The sequence below is a fragment of the Momordica charantia genome, unplaced genomic scaffold (genome assembly GCF_013281855.1).
Source record: "Momordica charantia cultivar OHB3-1 unplaced genomic scaffold, Mcharantia_2.0 BLBB01000046.1, whole genome shotgun sequence".
NCBI classification, from domain to species: Eukaryota; Viridiplantae; Streptophyta; class Magnoliopsida; order Cucurbitales; family Cucurbitaceae; genus Momordica; species Momordica charantia.
The window spans coordinates 29525-48237 of NW_028275202.1; the positions used below are offsets into that span (position 1 = coordinate 29525).

General features: G+C 34.4%; 5 protein-coding genes across 6 annotated transcripts; 3 read left to right on the forward strand and 2 right to left on the reverse strand.

Annotated features, from left to right (window-relative positions):
- Window positions 1-993: 993 nt before the first annotated feature.
- On the reverse strand, window positions 994-2680 carry LOC148207861 (rac-like GTP-binding protein RAC2). The gene is made up of 7 exons (XM_088118239.1): window positions 2356-2680; window positions 2163-2250; window positions 1869-1978; window positions 1711-1774; window positions 1560-1624; window positions 1395-1460; window positions 994-1215 (listed from the first exon to the last, which is right to left on the reverse strand). Exons 1-7 carry the CDS (start codon window positions 2452-2454, stop codon window positions 1117-1119), a joined length of 591 nt encoding a protein of 196 aa, XP_087974365.1. The 5' UTR covers window positions 2455-2680; the 3' UTR covers window positions 994-1116.
- A 4408-nt stretch (window positions 2681-7088) lies between these two features.
- On the forward strand, window positions 7089-7757 carry LOC111011230 (LOB domain-containing protein 2). The gene has a single exon (XM_022284930.1). The coding sequence runs from the start codon at window positions 7089-7091 to the stop codon at window positions 7755-7757; it is 669 nt and encodes a 222-aa protein (XP_022140622.1).
- A 990-nt stretch (window positions 7758-8747) lies between these two features.
- Window positions 8748-12210, forward strand: LOC148207862 (pentatricopeptide repeat-containing protein At1g06270-like). The gene is made up of 3 exons (XM_088118237.1): window positions 8748-9128; window positions 9786-11511; window positions 11611-12210. Exon 2 carries the CDS (start codon window positions 9865-9867, stop codon window positions 10891-10893), a length of 1029 nt encoding a protein of 342 aa, XP_087974363.1. The 5' UTR covers window positions 8748-9128; window positions 9786-9864; the 3' UTR covers window positions 10894-11511; window positions 11611-12210.
- On the reverse strand, window positions 11201-12646 carry LOC148207863 (senescence-specific cysteine protease SAG39-like). Its single transcript, XM_088118236.1, has 2 exons — window positions 11942-12646; window positions 11201-11790 (listed from the first exon to the last, which is right to left on the reverse strand). The coding sequence occupies exons 1-2, from the start codon at window positions 12423-12425 to the stop codon at window positions 11201-11203; spliced, it is 1074 nt and encodes a 357-aa protein (XP_087974362.1). The 5' UTR covers window positions 12426-12646.
- A 1929-nt stretch (window positions 12647-14575) lies between these two features.
- LOC148207864 (basic leucine zipper 61-like) lies at window positions 14576-16323 on the forward strand. 2 transcript variants are annotated; one of them, XM_088118242.1, is made up of 4 exons: window positions 14576-15090; window positions 15226-15316; window positions 15425-15581; window positions 15916-16323. In XM_088118242.1, exons 1-4 carry the CDS (start codon window positions 14747-14749, stop codon window positions 16041-16043), a joined length of 720 nt encoding a protein of 239 aa, XP_087974368.1. In that variant the 5' UTR covers window positions 14576-14746; the 3' UTR covers window positions 16044-16323. The 2 variants fall into 2 exon arrangements, with proteins under 2 accessions (XP_087974368.1, XP_087974369.1); XM_088118243.1 differs by having other exon boundaries at window positions 14584-15090; window positions 15425-15551; window positions 15916-16318.
- Window positions 16324-18713: the final 2390 nt, after the last annotated feature.

Below are 18713 nucleotides of genomic sequence, written 5' to 3' on the forward strand. Positions count from 1 at the left end.
TAAGTATTTATTTGTTCCGTATCCTGCCTACTTTGAATTATCAGAACATTAAAAAGAAATAACAAATACCGATAAATGATGAATCAAACCTTAAAATCATCATATTTTCCAATATAAAACTAATTAAATTTTAAATTACAGAAAAACATTCAAATCAATCCATTACATTTGAATGGCAAAATTTTGGTATTTTTTTTCTCCCCAAACACGAAAGGAAATTTCAGAGAATTAGAAGAGTCTGCGCAATTAGAATGTGAACGGAGACGGTTGAAATTAGAATGTGTTAAATCTTGACGGAGTTCGTTTTATTTTAATTCATTATTTAACAATTTTTTGGAATAAGTAAATCTTGGCGGAATTGAATAGACATTCCTTGCAAGTTGTAATTGTGATTTTGCCATTTTGACAAGGTCAACCATGACCCATCAACCAATTTGGTGTATTAAATCAACATTTTTCACCCAACTATATAATAAAAACTCTTCATGAACCAAAAAAATAAAAATATTTATAAAGTATAAGTTTCATAAAAATTCAACCCTTTCACCAATACTTATTTTATATTTTTAGCTAAGATGGTTATCAATTAAGTTGAAAAGAAGAACTTTGGTTCTTTCTGCACTATCATTTCAAATCAAATCGTAATCAAGAACATCAAAATATATGTGGCTAATACTGAATTAAGATGGTTGAATTATTATAACTCAAAAAGTTTAAGATAAAATTATCATATCACTCATTATTTCTGGTGTCAAATTTAAGTTTTCAAATATCTTAATCTATATCAAGAATCATTAGATTTGAACAAAATCAAAAGCTTCCATTGTCGCTCGTAGCATATTTCATTTTCCCTTGCAACAAAAGTGATAATTGTTTTCTTTTCCAGTTTTCAAAGGAAGATCTGTTGCACAAAGAACAATTCATACGTATATATATATATATATATATATATATATATTGCTTTGTAAGCATAAAACCATCAGCACTTTCATATTAAACAAGAAGATTAATATAAAAAGCAAGTAGAATGGGCAAGGTCAGAATGACTAATTGGAAGAAGAAGGGGCCAAGTCTGCCACAGGAGAAAGAGAAACAATCTGCCCATGAAACCCCAACTCAAAGAAAAACACATTTTCGGGCCTTTCGTCGATTTCTCTTCGGTTTCGGTGGCTGCAGAACGGCCTTAATGGCAGCATCAAACACAGCCTTTACATTCTGCAAATCAGACCAATCGATCAAATGTGTCAACAGCCAACTCTGGTTAGGCTACTTACAGAGCCTTAGTCTTTAAGCTGAAGGTTAGCCTATAACTATTTACTGGAGTGTAAACAATTAGACACATTGTTAACTGAACACATCTTCAAATCAGATATTTGCTTTCTTTCAATAATTACCTGCTGAGTTTTGGAGCTGCATTCTATGTAAACAGCAGCACCAATTGCTTTCTTCAGTTCTTCACCCTGTCATATAAGGCCATCAACAATTTCCCTCTCCCATTAGATCCATTAATTTAGAAACCATAATTCTTAACTAGAAGTGGTTAATTTTTCGAGCAATACCTGCGCAGTCGTGATCGGTGTAGCACCGGGATGGCTAGTCAGAAATTGCTTGTCATCCCTCAAATCTGCAAACAAGTACCATTTTAAACATCAAATAACCCATCAAGTTTATCTTCTTCTCCCTGATGTGTTTGAACATAATTGTCATTACCAAGTTTGGTTCCCACAAGAACAATAGGCACGGTCGGGGCGTAATGCCGCAGCTCCGGGATCCACTGTGAATTGGGAAACCAAATTAGGAGCCTGATATTCTAAAAGCTGGAAGTCAGTAAAACAGAAAGAGAGAAACAGCAGATGATAATAATGAACCTTCTTAGATATATTTTCATAGCTAGCTTTGCTGATTAGAGAAAAGGCCAACAGAAACACATCAGCACCTCTATAACTCAGAGGCCTCAGCCTGTTGTAATCTTCCTGCCCTGCATTTACAAAATAACCCCAACTCAACAATTAAGTGTTTGCTTATCTTTATTCACTGAAATTAACCAATCTGCCTTAATTTTTATTCACTGAAATTCCCAAATTCTCAATGCCTAGCCAACGAACAGTCCTCACTAACAGAAACCCAAATCCAAAAGTTGAGAAAAGAGTCAAGTTTCTCACCGGCAGTGTCCCAAAGCCCCAAGTTCACAGTGCTGCCGTCGACCACCACATTAGCACTGAAATTATCAAAAACCGTGGGCACGTAGTCCTACAGGAAGGAATTTCCAGCAGAACGAAGAGGTCGAATTAGGCTCCGAAATTCAACTTCCATCTGCAACGAAAAATGAAGAAGAAAAACAACACCAAAACTTACAGTAGGGAATGTGTTGCTGGTGTAGGAGATGAGCATGCAAGTTTTCCCCACAGCCCCATCTCCAACGGTGACGCACTTGATGAATCGAGCCGTACTCATCTTTGAAACGCTTTACTCTTTATCCTCCACCCTTGGCCCGATTGCTGCAATCTCTCAGAAAATTACCCACATCTCTGATTTTGCTTTCCCAGACTCCATTGGTAAAAGAAGAGCAACTGAAATTGGAAGGAGGGTATGGAGGCAGAGAGAAAAAGGGAAGAAGAAGTGGGGTTTGGGTTTGAAATTTGAATAGAAATGGAGGGGGGGTGAGAAGGGCATTTAATAATGTGAACAAACTGGGAGTCTGGCTCCAGCTTCTTCCACTTTGCGTTTGTGGGTGTGCGTTAATTTTTTCCTTTTGGACTTTACCATTGATTGCTGCCAAAAGCTTTCTGTTTCTTTAAGCGGACGGCCAAAAACCCCAAAGAAGAAAACAGCCAAATTGAAATTGAAGGCGTTGTTGGGTTGGGTGAGAGTGTTAGTTGGTTAAGTGTTAGACAAGGGAGGGACGAGGAGAGATTAAAATGATGAGAATTCAATTACCACACTAAAGTATTTGCTTAATTACACCAAAAATAAAATAAAAATTATAACTTTAAGCTTGGAACTTGGAAGGTCCATATGCCATCTAGAGATGATCTCGAAAATTTTCTGTTTTGAAAATTATTTTTAATGATTTAATAAATACATAATTCAAATCAAAGTTAAATGTAGAGTAAAATATCATATGAAAATTTAGTGTGGTGTTGTGGTTGAAAAAAGAAAATGAAAATGAAAATTTGTGATATTTTTTAAAACATATATGAAATTTATGCTATGTAGTGCAATTTCTTCTTGCATAATTGTAAAAATGAAGGTGATATATTTAAAATTTTAAGGTTGTGTCTCTAACTAAATTTTTATTATAAGGATGTATTGTACCATGTCTTGAATCATATCTGTAGAAGATTGGTGACTCTGTAATTGTGATGAAATATTGACAAATCATCATGTGTCTCATTTGCTAATTATTTTTATATTTATAAAAATTTAAATTGCTTGCTTGCTATTTTGTTTCCTTACTTTTTTATATATGTTTATTTATTAAGTATAAAGTAGAGTTTTCCAAACTAGTTTTGTTTTTAATTGTAGGAAATTTAGCTGAGATTCAAATTTCTTTGAATTAAAGATATAAAGCAAAGGAAAAAAAAGAGATTTATTATTAATTAACTTTTTTTTAATAACAAAAAAAATATAAGCAAATTGAGCCTTGAAACTTTGAATTCTAACCATTTTAATTTTGGTTTTCAGTTTTTAAAAGTTATATTTCTCTACTTTTCTTTCTTCTTTTAACTTTTGTAGTTTAATTTACTTTCGTTTCCAAAACTCTAGCCACATTTTAAAAACTAAAAAAAAAAAAATATTTTTTTATTCATTAAATTTCTTTACTTGGATGTCAAAAGTGCGGTTAAAGTAATGGAAAATCAAAAGAATGATGGCTCATTTTAGTACAGATTTTATTAATAGTTTAGGTTTTAAAACATAAAGCTAGTTTATTGCCAAATTTTTATATAGTTTTTATTTTACTTTCAAAACGGTACTCTCAAAATCTGAGTTAAAGTTCATAAAAAAGTAACATAAAGTTGAATTTATAAAATAAAGGGATGTTAATCAATAACCATAGTTTTAGATTAATATAAAAAAACAATTAATAAATAAGTTTAACTTAACATTAAGACACTTATTTTTATCAAAAGATGGTGAGTTCTAATCTCCACCCCACCCATTGTTGTATTAAAAAAAATAATAAAAAAAACAATACTTATATATATATATATATATACACACACACACATACTTCTATTTGTTAAAAATTTAATAGTGGTTAGTAGGTGATTCTTACCATCAATCAATAATCTTGGAAGGAGATTGATAATCAAGCCTAACATTATATGTTATTAAAAAAAAATCGAATCTATTTTAAATGAAGACTGCTACCATGAAATTTTAAGTTCATGATCTTAAATTTTTTTTCTCAAGAGATTATAAGTTCGATTCTCACCTCCATATGTTGTAAAAAAAGAAAAAAAACTATTATTATTATTATTTCCTTTCATTCCATCCATGTGAGAGAAGATACTATCATGGAGAGAAAATTAAAAAACTAGCTAGGGTTAAAACTTAGATCACAAATGAAAGTTATTAAGAAACTGTAATTTTCAGCCATATAATCATTAATTAATCAGGGGGGAAATCATAGGTAATGTGGAATGAAAGTAGGGTTGATGGGTGGGTGTTGGTGTTGATGTTGGTAGCTAGAGATAAACACATATGCAAATTGTCATTTCCATTAATGTATATTCAACAAAGTTTGTTAATTGGGGTCCAATAATTTGCATTTTAATTAAAGCAAACTTTTGTGACACACAAACCCATTTAATTTACAGCCTGATGCCATCAGTCTTATGGTGCACTCTTTTGATTGAACCAATCAAATTTCACAACTTGATCATGATTCAGCCACTGCTTTTGGGAGGGAATCAATCTAAAGAGGATTCATAGTGATTGGACGGTTGTGATTTGAGTTTGATACTATGATGGAAATGGGGCCGTTCTAACATTCAAATATATGATTTCTGCAATTATTATAGTCATGTCCTTGATTCCAAGCGTGTAGTTATCTTTTTGCGTGTGTGTGGTCGTTGTCATGTGTGAAAACAATACATTATATCATCTTCTTGTTGGATATATATTTAGTTCAACCACGATCCAACCATTTACCATATAGATGGTCATAGGTGCCTCTAAAAATTATCAATTTCAACTAAGTTGATAAAACCTTATAAGCACTTTTTTCTTTTCAACGTAAAAATCGCATCAATTAAATAATAAAGATTTTCTCAAATTAGCTACATTCGTAAGTCTTTCATCTTCAAACATGACAGGTAATAATGAGAAAATTATAGTGCAACCATAAATAAGAAGACAAAGTATTAACAACGTTTTTGTTATAATGTTTGCTTAAAAGAGATGGGATGGAAATAAGAAGCTAAATGATGGATATCCAACCCTTAATAATATTCTCTAACACTCAATAATATTCTTTCATAAGCGATTCCTCTCTTCCATAAGAATATTAAATGCATGAGAGAAATCAAAGAAAATTTTTATGCAAGGAAAATTAATTTGTTCTGCAATGCTACAAATACATCACGAATTGCAAGAAGCTCAGCCTGCAAAGGTGAAAATAACACCTCAATACCTCGGTTCAATGCTGCAATACTACACCTATGGTCATAAAAAATTCTAAAACAACTTATTGGTACAACAAGGCGCTAGAACCCAGATTTCGACAATGGAGAAGAAAATTCGAAGCTCGATTGGGGCGAGTCACATTTGCGCAATGCAAAGTGATCCATTCCTCTCAAAAGGCTTATATACTAGGAATTTGATTTCCGAGATTGGCTTTGTTACGATCACACCTAATATCCTAGTAGCAAATTACCAATAAGCTCAATCTTTTTGTGGGAGATTGTTGTAATAACATGGACCAACAATCCAGAAATTTAAAATTGGGAGAAATCTAGGAGCGCACGGATGATTCATAAGTACTCTCATCATCTATATGAACATCTCATTAATAATAATAATAATATAAATAGATACCAAAAGGTTTTAAATAGTTAACAAGAGATAGTTATCTCTTAAGTAATGTCTCATACTATAAAGATCATTTACAAAATTAGAGGAGACAAGATGGAGAGTCTTAAATAATGTCTCATACTATTAAGATCATTTACAAAATTAGAGGAAGACCATCACCATACTTAATAATCTATAGTGATAGAGGGTGCACGTGTATATAGATGTTGTGCCAATCCATGTATAACTCAATAAATAAGAGTGACTTATTAATGTTTTCAAAAGACCAAGATCTCTAATACCATAAAGCTCTAGTTTAATGTAAAATTAGGGAATTATAATTTCTTATTCGTTAATGATTCTTCCCCTCCATTTTTTAAACAATATTTTTATTGTCGTGAGCTTTTAAAGATAATTGGAATAAAAAAAGACATGGTAGAAAAAACGTAATTGTTGTTTTCTATTTCAAATATAATATATAGTCAATTTAACTATAATTCAATTGGCTAAAATATATATGCTCAACCAAAAATCAAAGTTCAAATTCTTATCTCCACCTACATATTATTGAAGTAAAAAAATAAAAATAAAATCCTTTGTTATATATTAATTTCACAAAGTTATCACCTAATACATATATTAGAATATTAGATTAGATGAAGATAGAACTTTCTTATCCTTCCAATGAGCTACCTAAAAATTACCCTAATTTAAACATAATTAAGAATAGGCCATTGGTTTTTTCACCATATAAACTTAGCCATAGCCATGCATCTTTTCATTTCACAAACCAATTTGGTTCTCCTTCTCCTCTTGTTTATTCATTATTAAAACCACACACTCCCTTTTAATTTCCATCAACCATGCATTAACAACTTCACCATATTATGAATTTAATAATAAAAAAAAAAACTTTCTTTCAATAATCCCAAACCCCAATTTATAATATAAATATACAATAATATTACTCCTCCTACCCTGCACCATAATTTTCCCCATGCACATCCATGTTCAATTATTCCACCCCATAAAATCAACACCAACTCTCTCTCATTTTCTTCCTCAGCCCAAAAATGCAAAGGCACAACAACGCCGCTCTGCAGCCGGCCGCCGCGTGCGCGGCCTGCAAGCACCAGAGGAAGAAGTGCCACGACACGTGCCCGCTGGCGCCGTACTTCCCGGCCGACCGGAACCGGGAATTCCAAGCGGTCCACAAGGTGTTTGGAGTCAGCAACGTGACCAAAATGGTGAAGAACGTGAGAGAAGAAGACCGGAGAAAGGCTGTGGATTCTCTAATATGGGAAGCCGTGTGCAGGCAAAACGACCCCGTTTTGGGGCCCTATGGAGAATACAGAAGGGTTTTGGAAGAGCTTAAAGTGTGTAAATTATTGTCTCAAAATCAAAGCCAAGGCCAAAACCCATTTGCGGGTTATAAACCAATAATGCCGTGTTTTGGGGGGTGGAACAATGGCACTAATTCCACTAATAATAATGGGAATGGGATAATGGGAATTAATATCAATGGAGGAGTTAATAGTAGCAATTTGTTTAATTACCTTCATGATAATCTTAGTGCCATTATTGATTCCAGTCATTACAGTAATTCCTCTACTTATAATTTGCAAAGCCCTGAGAAACTCATCAGATTGCAGCAGGATAAAGAGATTACTTCAAGCGTGGTTGTGCCACTCCAACAGCAAGTACAGCAACAGCAGCATCCTAATTTTCACCAGTTGTATTAAAAAAAAAATATCTCATTTGACAGTACATTTGAATTGGGTTATGCTATTTTCGTAAAATTTTCAAACTTTTTTCTACTGTATTTTTTCTGTAATTGCATTCGGGAAGTATTTAGAACTATAGAAAGTAAGTAGGCAAAATGTTGTCTTTTTCAACGACTCCTGTTTGGAGGAAGATGTGTATGGATCAATGTGAAGTGACATCTTGAATCTAGTAAGCTTATGATTTTTTTCATTTGGATTTTAGCCGTCTCATTGTGTTAATTTTTGTTTACTTTTGTAACACTTCAAATCATCAAATTAGACATGAATTTGGAATAAGTAGCATAGTTTTAACGGCTTTTACTTGTCAATAAACTTTCAATAAATAACCTTACAAATTATATTCTCACTAATTTTATACGTGCATTCTATGAATTATAATATATGTCTACAACAAAATTTGATAGAACTTCAAAGAAATACAATATTAGGGACGTAAAGTTTTAGAAGACATTAATGGTCGATTCTATGTCTAAATTAGGCTTACTTTGTGCACAACTAATTACTATCACTTTTACTTAGAGAGTCTTGGGAAGATTGTTATATTGCTAAGTTGATTTTGATTGAATGGAAAGTTTAAGATAAAAACTAGTCTGTGTTTTTACTTAACCTCATCGTATTGTATGTTTCTCGCATACAATTTGAACGAATGGTGTGTCGTTTTCTCGGGTTTCAAAAAAGATAAAAACTAATTCGAAGTTTAACATTTAAAATTGAATTTTCTTTTAAAAAGAAAAAAATGGCAAACATATTTCTTTTTAGTACAACAAACATGAAGCACGAGAATTTAAACCTACCATCTCAAACAAAAAAGTTTATGTGGTTCAACCAGGCTTGAGTTAGGAAAATTCATAACTATTACTAAATAATTAATCTAATATAAATTATTAATTTATTAATAATTTTCGATCAAATCTTATGATAATTATGTCAAAATTTGTGCGATCGATCGTAAAATGGTTGTTCGGCCCACGTTCTGCCAGAAGTCCCCGCAGCTTGCGAAATGCGAACGCAACCGCGGAAGAACAGCCTTCTGGTCTTAGCCACCGCGCCACGGCGAAAAAGGCGATAAGCTGGCTAAAGCCGCGAAACTCCACTTATTTAATGGAAGTCTCAAGAACTGCGAGCGGCCTCTACGGGTAATCTCCTGCATGCCCCCGGGTTAATATTGAACCAATTCGGTGTCTCGAACCTCAACTAAATTACCCTTTAGTCCGCATCGCCTGCCAGTGCAAGTGCTAGCCCTGAGTTTACCTTCTATGGTCTTCATTTACTGTCTCTTTGTCCGTATCCGACGCTCCCCACAATCTATTTCGTTATAAAACGAAGAGGGTATGCTCTCTGTTCTTAATTTTTCGTCGCGCTGAATTTATCTGGCTTCTGATCATATTGCACATCACTTGATTGAATATATTACTCTGAGAAATTTCAAATTTTGTTTGAATGAACCAATTGTTTTCATTCGAAGTAACTTCGATTCCTTGCTTCTGTATATCTGAATTTTGAATGTTGTCCTGTGATGTAAGAATTTACCACGCTTTATGCTAAATTTGTATCTTTTCGTCAACATTCTGAGTTTATCTTTCTTTGTGTTCCGGCCGCTGCAAATTTGCTGTTACAGATGGGTTTTATTGTGCTAGACTAGAAACATCATTCTTTCGAAAACTTTAATTTTGTTTTTGTTTTCCATAAAATAAGGATTAAGTTCAAAACCTATTACTAGTTATAGAAGGAAAAAAAAAAAAAAAATAGTCGGACACTTATCTGACTGTGTACGGTGACAATTAGGGAAGTTGAATGTATTCTGGAATTGAGTGGAATTATATCATCTTTGAAATTTCAATATGGAATTGTTTATCCTCTACATTTCATCTAAATTATGGCCTCCAAATTTTCATAATGCTGGTGTGCAATTTCCTGTCATGAGTGTTGTATCATCCCTTAACCAGGACAGTACATAATATTTAATCTCTCTTCCATGATCTATAGGTTTCCAGCGAACCATTCACAAGAATGCTTTGATATCCGGTTCTGTTCTACAAAATAATACCCTCTTATTCTTACTAGCATGAAAACTGGAACAACAAATTTTTCTGCGTTCTTACTATTCCATCAATTTTTGCGGCAATATTCTTCTATCCACACAATATCTCCATCACAGACCCTTCAAGAAAGCATTAAAGCTGCAGTTGAATCAAAGTTGTATAAGAAACTACCAGATTTGTTTCCTTCTTTGCGAGATGCTTGCCAAAACCCCAGTCCTTTCTCGTTTCTCTCTACCCTTCCTGTTAACTTCACAACACAAGTTGTGGATGAGATATTGCAGTCTTTAATCCCTCTCAGACCTCGCTCAAGGCCCCAGCTTGTCTATGCCTCTCTGCTTTTCTACACTCTTCAAAGCCCTTCACCGCTTCCCCTCTCTCTTTCTGTCCTCCAGCGGATTCTCCACTCTGGTTGTGTCCCTGCCCCACAGACCCACCTACTCCTCTCTTCTGCATGGCTAAAACAGCGTGGCCAGTCTAAGTCTGTTGCTAATATCTTGCTGGACATGCGATCAATTGGATACGAGCCTGACAGCAGCATATGTAATTATCTTATATCCTCCCTTTGTGCCATTGATGAGTTAGCAGAGGCTTCTCAAGTTTTGAAGGCTATGGGAGGGGCAGGATGCATTCCTGACTTGGAGAGTTACGGCACTTTAATTGGTGCATCAACAGCAGTTAGACGGACACGCGAGGCAGTGGAATTACTGAAAGAAATGGTAGTAAAAGTTAAATTGACACCAAGACAAGGAACAATTATCAATGTAGTGGCTGCATTACGAGCAAACCGAGAGATAAGGAGAGCAGTTGAGATCATTGAGCTCTTGGAGAAGGAGAGCCACAATGTTGGATTTGAGAGCTATGAGCTCCTCGTTGAGGGTTGTCTGGACTGCCGTGAGTATATTTTAGCTGGAAAGGTGGTCATGGGGATGACAAAGAGAGGGTTTATACCCTACATCAGGGTTAGGCAAAAGGTTGTTGAGGGGCTGGCTGATGTGGGAGAAGTGGAACTGGCTTCTGCTGTGAGACGCAGATTTGCAGAATTGAGATCTTAGATACTTTAAACTATTTATATTTTTAATTTGAAATATATATTCTGCATCAGAATGGCTTGTGGGAAAGATTTAAAGAAGAATTTTACATGATAAATACTCCTTGAATAGATTTATTTTATTCTGTTTGAATCCTGCCTTTTCTTTCAAACTGCTATTGCACATAAATGACAACTTCTTACTGATTTAATTGCATCACTGCAGAACCTAGTTTAGTGGATATAAAAATCTGCATATGAATCATAATCTTTTAATTTAGCTTCTTCACTCCTAAAGGTAGCTCAATATCAATTAACACCAGGAAATATGCTCAGTCTTTGATGGGGTAGCTAGCATCCATGGCTATGCCACAAGTACCTCGCTTATCACTTGAATTACTTTTCATTCTTACATAACCATATTCACCCCAGCTAGTACCCCATGAATTCTTGACAAGCCAGTAACTTTTACCGACGTCTTCCCCATACCCAACTATTGTCACTCCATGATTGAGTTGCTTTCCACAATTCCCTGAGAAGATTCCGCCAGAATAGAACTGAAAATCATACCCCCCTGCATCAATTGCTACAGAGACTGGCTGGTTAGCAACTGCAGCTTTTAGGCTTTTCTCATCATTGGCAGGTACTTTTTCATACCCACTTATTGTCGCAGAGTGGTATCTCACTTTTTGTTTGTTGCATACATTTTCAACTCCCCTGTATGGATATTCTTTTTCTGTAGTGATTCCAATTTTCTTGATGAACTCAAATGCTTTGGGCATGAAACCACCACTACATCCCTGGTTCCCCGAGATAACATCGCAGTCCAGGAGCTCTTGTTCTGATAGAGACACCAACTTTCCTGTTTTTATTTTGGTGATGCCTTCCACAGCTGCTACCGCCGAGAACGCCCAGCAACTCCCTGTGTCAATTCTTCAAAACTGGTAAGTATGTTCATCTACTAAGAGATGACTTATAGTGGATATAGGGCTACTTGTTATCCAAAGAACTCAAAATCAGAAGAAAAGAGAACATGTTAATGGTGATTTCTTATAAGTTGGATGAGTTCATACCGCATTGGCCTTGGTCCTTTATCGGAGTTACTGCACCTTCCTTTCTCCAGTCAACATTAGTAGGCAAATTAACAATGTTGCCATATTTGAAGCATGTGTCAGGAGACCAATCAGTTAGATATCCCAAATAAGTTGTCTTAAACTCATCATTTGTAAGGTCTGCAAACATGTTGTCAGCCAGAGTATATGAGCGATTCAGAGAATTGAAGTAGTCAATGTATTGAACATTAGACTGATAAATCGGAAACCTCTTCTCCCGCTCCTCTCCACTCTTGTATTCTCGACCATATTTATCGATCCATTTCTGGTACCTGTCTCTCATGTCATCGGAACCATCTCCGGGAGGGTTGTCCTCTGCAACGGATGCCATTGAAAGTGTCCAAAAAACACAGAGAATCAGCCACATAAAACCCACATTTCGAATCATTCCATATGCTTCCATGGCCTGTTTCTGATTGCAAATCAAGCTAATTTTTGTTTTCATTCACCAAATTGAACTCTACTTATAAATTGATCCGTTCTCAAATGCAAGAGGATGGAGTTTTGATACTTAGAAATTCTTGGATTCATGTTTTTCACACCTTGAAGTTTCAGTAAGGCAAGTCTCTATTGTGTTTCGTCTTCCCAGTACGGAAGAAAAAGGTGCAAACACTGTGCCTGTGCAATGGTCTGCTTAAGATGTCCGCAAGAAAGAAAATACACCAATTTGTGCGCTCTTTTATTGTAGAAATTGCTTGGCTGTAGTGTACGGATGTGTTAAACGGTTGCCTTTGCGCTATCACCCATTCTAGAATTAACTTAACGAACGGAGCACTCATTACCTTCAAGTTCGAGGCTTAATCTTCATTTCCACAGTTTGTTGAACTAAAAAATTGTTATTGTATTATAAGTTAATTTTTTTAAAAAAATTTGGAAACAAAAAATTTCCTACAAATAAATTGATATTCTAAAAATTAGTCTTGAGAGGAGAACGACTCGATCAAATCGTAAACTAAAATATCTCAATTTTATAAGAACTTTGAAGTGTTAAATTACCACTAAATTAAAAAATTTAAGCGGATGAATTATGATAAATTTAATGTTTAAACTGATGGAATGATGATAAATTTAATCATTAAACTTGTTTATGAATACTTTAACGAAGTTTTTTCTTAAAAAACTCAACTTATATTTTAAGAAAAGCAAAGGTAAATTTGGAAGCCCAGCCAAAGTGTAGTATAGGGAGGATGAACTTGAATACTGCACCAAAAGGACAAACTGATTTTTACCTCTGCAGTTTGTTTTTACAGTCAACTCCTTTACTAACCCCACCTTTAAGATTCCCCCACAAAGAACAAAGCTAGTTTTGAACTGATGCATTGCCTTTTACCCCACTCCTATATCACATGATGTTTAAAAAAAAAAAAACAAAATAAAATAATCCCTTCACCTATCATTTCATATTTTTTACTGTCTACTATCCAAGGAAATTTGGCTCCATTTGAGAGCTTGCAATATAACTTTTCAAGTAAGAAACACTAAGAACATAGGTGCCTCCAAATGATATGATAACTTTAAAAAGTAGAAGTCAAGAAGTAAGAATAGGATGGTTTGGCACCAGAGTCAATTTGGTAACATTTTTTTTTCTTGTTTGGTAATTGTTTCCATTTTCGGTTTCTAATTTTTAAAACCATATAGAAATTTTGGAAACAAAAAAATCAAGTTTTCTTAGTTTTGGTTATCGTTCCCCTTTTTTCTCATACATATATTTTTTTTTTCATTTTTTACTTATAAAATACACAATAAATGTTAAAAAAATAAATGTAACATAAAAATTGAATATTTAATTTTAAAAAATTAACTTCATATAAAAATTTCACTTAAACAAAAATTAAAAAATGGTTATCAAACATATTTTGTTTCTTTTTTCAATAAAATAAAAAACAACTGCCAAGCATAATTTTATTTTCATTTATTGAAAAAGAAGAAACAAGAAATAAAAAACATAAAACTTGTACGTCACCCAACTGAAACTAAAATACTTAGCTCGTTAATAATAAAGAGCAATCTTGTTCTCACAACCATTAAGTATTTGACAACTAATAGAGAGAAATGCAAAAACTATGACTTTTTATAAAAATTAATGAGTGATCATTTTTAATAACGGTGAGAACAAAATTTGAACATCAATATTTTCTCGTGTTGCCAGGGCAGAGCCCACAAGAAAAGAAGGACCTAGAGATCAGAGGGCAATGTACCCTACAAGTGGTCGTGGTTTGTACTTTGTTCAGTATAACAGTCCACAGGACAACTGAATCCACATGGGTTTACCATATACATGAACCTTCTAATCAACCATCTCATCTCATGCATTTCCTCTTCGTTTCTCCATTTTTCAAAACCCACAAACACAATAATCTCATCTCTTCGAATCATTCATTTTCCACGATTAATCTTACGAAACAATCGCATATGATGATCAAAAGCTTGCCGTAGAGGGAAACACAGAGGATAGAAGCTTTCGGTCATCAGAAATAAAAGTAATAAGAATGATTATAATGAGACAAGGGCGAGGGATCCCACTAAATTGCAGGCCTCAGAGATGGCACGTGGTGACTGATTTAAAAATATAATTAAGCTCTTCCACTACTACTGCCTACTGCGGAAGACTTTCCATTAGAGCCCCCAACCAACTGGAAATAGCTGTCCATGTGCCATCACTGCACCAATATATAACATATCTCATTCTCATTCAGATTCAGATTCCATAAAGTTTACATTTTTACTCTTCAATTCCCATTTCCAAACCCCCTCCTCCATTGCATCATGCCACATTTGCCTCCTAAAATCCCAAACTTGGCTACTCCTCCAAATTGGCCTCACTCCATTGCCACAAGCCCTGCTCTCCACCGCGACTCGATCGCCTTCCTCGAGATGTCGATGCTGAGCCGAGCCTCGTTAGCCTCGGCTGCACCAGGATATGCGTTTGATAGGTCTGATGACGAGCAATTTAGGTCCATGTTGAGTGATGACCAGCCCACCTCCTCAGATTACAACAGAGATCATGAGAAAGAAGCGGCTGCAAAATGTGAGAAGCTTCACCCGTGCCAAAATGCAGCAACAAACATCTCTTCCAAGGATCGGATTTTCGACCCCAAAAGAGTGAAGAGGTAAATTAAGAGTGAGTTTGAGATAAATTTTGAAACGCAGGGAGTAAAATGTTTACTCAAGGAAGTGCTTTTACATTATCAAAACAGTTTTTAGTAATTGACACAATATGATCACAAATTTGGCACAAAATACAGAATCCTGGCAAACAGACAATCTGCAAGAAGATCAAGGGTGAGGAAGCTACAATACATTACAGAGCTGGAACGTAGTGTGACTTCATTACAGGTGTTGCATTATATATATTTATTAATATTGGTTTTGATTAGAATATATAATAATTATTCACTCTCTCTGCTTAAACATGTGGTTTTTGTTATAATTGGATCCGAAAAGGCCGAAGTTTCAATGCTGTCACCGCGGGTTGCATTTCTAGACCAGCAGCGATTGCTTCTAAATGTGGACAACACTGCTCTCAAGCAAAGAATCGCCACCCTCTCTCAAGACAAAATTTTCAAAGATGGTAAAATTCAAATTACAAACAAAAGCAGAAGTAAAACTTTTCTCTTTTTAGTCTTTATATTTTTTAATTTAGTTCTACTGTACTGTTTCAAATTTTTTAGTTTAGTATTTATATTTTAACATATTTTAATTAGACCCTTTCAATTTATCTGCTAATTTCTTAAGAATTTGAAGGATGATTGAGATACTTTCTTCCCATTATCTAATTCCTACTCGATCACTGTGTATCATTCCATATAAGAATTTTCAACTAATCCTAACCTGCGGAGACTAATTGAAATCTTGTAAATAATAAGGATTAGAGACTAAAATATATATATTTAGCCCAAACTTAGGTGAAGCTAATATAATTAAGAAAAATGCAGCTGATGAAGAAGAGCTGAAGAGGGAAATAGAGAGGCTGGGGCAGTTGTATCATCGGCAGCAGATCAAAACCAAGGAACCCACATCTCCCGCAGATCAAAACCAGAACCAGAAGCTGCTTTATGTTTGAAGGGAAAAAAATAAAAATCGAGTTTTTAGGTTTCTTTTGTCACAAGTCTTTTTTTTTTTTTTAAGACAGAGCAAAATGTGTATAATCAGCATGCAAATATGTTCAATGAACTAACTTTGCTGTAATGTGTTTGTTCAACTTCAAGGGCTGAATGATTGTGACCTAAGAATGTATATGGCTGTGAAAAGGAAAAAGAAAAAAAGAAATAAACTAATGCCAAATATAGTAAATAATTGCAAAAAAATGGGTTTTCTTTCTTTTTAATATTACAATTCAAGAGGGATGGGAATTCCTAGAGAAGCTACAAGTTGAGCTACGAAAATGGTTTGTTATATATTTGGATATTGTAGTAAATTTTTTTTTAAGAAATAGGATATTGTAGTAAATTAATTACTAATAACATAATTTTTATCATTGTCAAATTATTAATTTTAAGTTTGAAGAGCTTATAATAATATTGTTGCAAAATTGACGTGATGTAAAAGATAAAAAATGGTTTTTCTACTTGATTATTTAAAAAATATATATATATTTAAGATGTATTTTGCCATTCCTCTACTTGCTGACTGAGGTTGATCGATCGCTCACATGGCAAAGGATAAGCTTGTCCGAGTATATCTTTACAAATAAGTTTTTGAAACTACCAAATTTTGAGAAAAAGAAAAAAAATCATCATTATTATAAAGAAAAAACATTTTTCCTTTTAAAAAATATTACATAAAAAAGGAGCGAAATAAAAATTAAAGTTTATGACTTCGGAAAAGAAAATAAATTTTTTAACTATTGTTCAAATTAGTCCATGTTACTTTGTATTCTTTATTTATATTATTTAATAAATAAGTAGATTTCACTAATAATTTTATTCTAAAAATGAATAAATCTAAAAAATAAATGGTAACTCATGAACTAAGTTATTTATTTCTAAGAAAAACATATTGCAGCACAATTCATAATTACTATCTTCCATGGTTAGGAAAAAGTTTAGTGCATAGTTCTGTAGTAACTGACATATAGTCTTTTTGTCAAAGTCGTAGGTTCAATCTTTCATATCCTCAAATTGTTGTACGTCATAATACGCAAACGCTGCAAAATATTTTTGTTGATGCTAGAATTTTGCCTCCCGAGATTTCGCCGAATTCGCACCAATCTTCAAAAACAAAGGAATTGATGAGACCTACAAAACAGTTCAACACTAGGACCGGTGTGGCTTTTGTCACACGGGCTCCGATGCCTGAGTTAGTATCGGAGTAGTCGGGTATAAAAAGTAGGGTTGTTAGGCATACCTCTGAAGTTTGACTTACCCTTGTATTTATAATGGTTGACTCCTAATCCCTTCAGGATCAGCAGAATCCTAATCCTCTTAGGGTTTACATTCGTCGAATCCTTGATCACAGAATGGGCCTCATGCTGTACTATTCAGGGTCAAGACCAAGTCGACACAGACTGGACTTGCACGGGGTCGGGAATCACTTAAGAGGTTCTCGGCCAATGGGCCGAGCACTGCTCGGCGCCGAGGTCTGGTAACTGCTCGGCCCCACTTACCTCTCTCTAGGTCCGCTCCTTCTTCGGCTCTTTCCTCTTTTTAGTTGCTTAGCTGATGTCTATTTTCTCCCTATAAAAATTTTCATAAATCTTGAAACGTTTTGAACGGAGGCTAAAGCTATAACTAGAAAGTCCCAGCTGATAAAGTTCATCCAATCATCATCCTTGATCAATTCAGTCACTCCTCAATAGAGGGAATTAGAAATCTAATTGGGCAATTATAAAGTCTAAGGCATGTGGAATGATGGAAAGCCATATAAATATATATATCAAAGCCTTTTTATTCACTCATTTGAGGCTAACAGTGTGGCCACTCACATGACCCTCCAACACACAACCATTCCTATGTCTGCACGGCTCTTTCTGTTACTAAATACAAGAATATATGGTTTCTGTCTGAACTTCTGTCTTTTTCCACCAAACAATCTTCTCTTTCTCTTTCTCTTTCTCTTTCTCTTTCTTCCCCCTTTTCTTTTTCAATGGGGCTACTCAAAAAGATCAACTTCTTTGAGTTATTGAATGGTTGCAAACTTTCTCAAGGAATGGATCTGACATGTGGGCATATGCCATTAATAAAAATATTCCTAATTGAGAAATACTTTTTGTTTAAGTTCTTAACTCACATAAACAAAAGAATCTGATATCAGAATTCGACTCAGAGAAGAGGGAAATGATGCTGTAGGGGGTTGAAAAGAGTAACTTATATCTTATATCTTCCAATTGTAGAATTGACTCTTCAAGTTATGTAATGCAAAAAGGAAAGTGAGGGTTGTTTTGTATTTTGCCTTCAATTTTTTATTGAATCATTTTATGTTCTTCTGTCAACCTAGCATAGGATGACACAGAGAATCCCAAATGAAATTCATGTACAATATAGTTATTTGAAATTAGGAAGATAAGAAATAGATGGATTGTATTAATGGGGGAAGAAAAAAACAGTCATTTTCCAGCATCTGTGCAGCTTATGTGGCTGCAAGCTCCACTACCACAAAATGCCTTGGCATAACTCCAAACTTCTTACACATGCTTTCAGAGTAAAATGTATAAGCCACAAGCTGATTTAGTTCCAATCCTATCTTCTTCTCTCTCCATAATCCCAATCATACACTCTAACTTTTGATTTCCAAT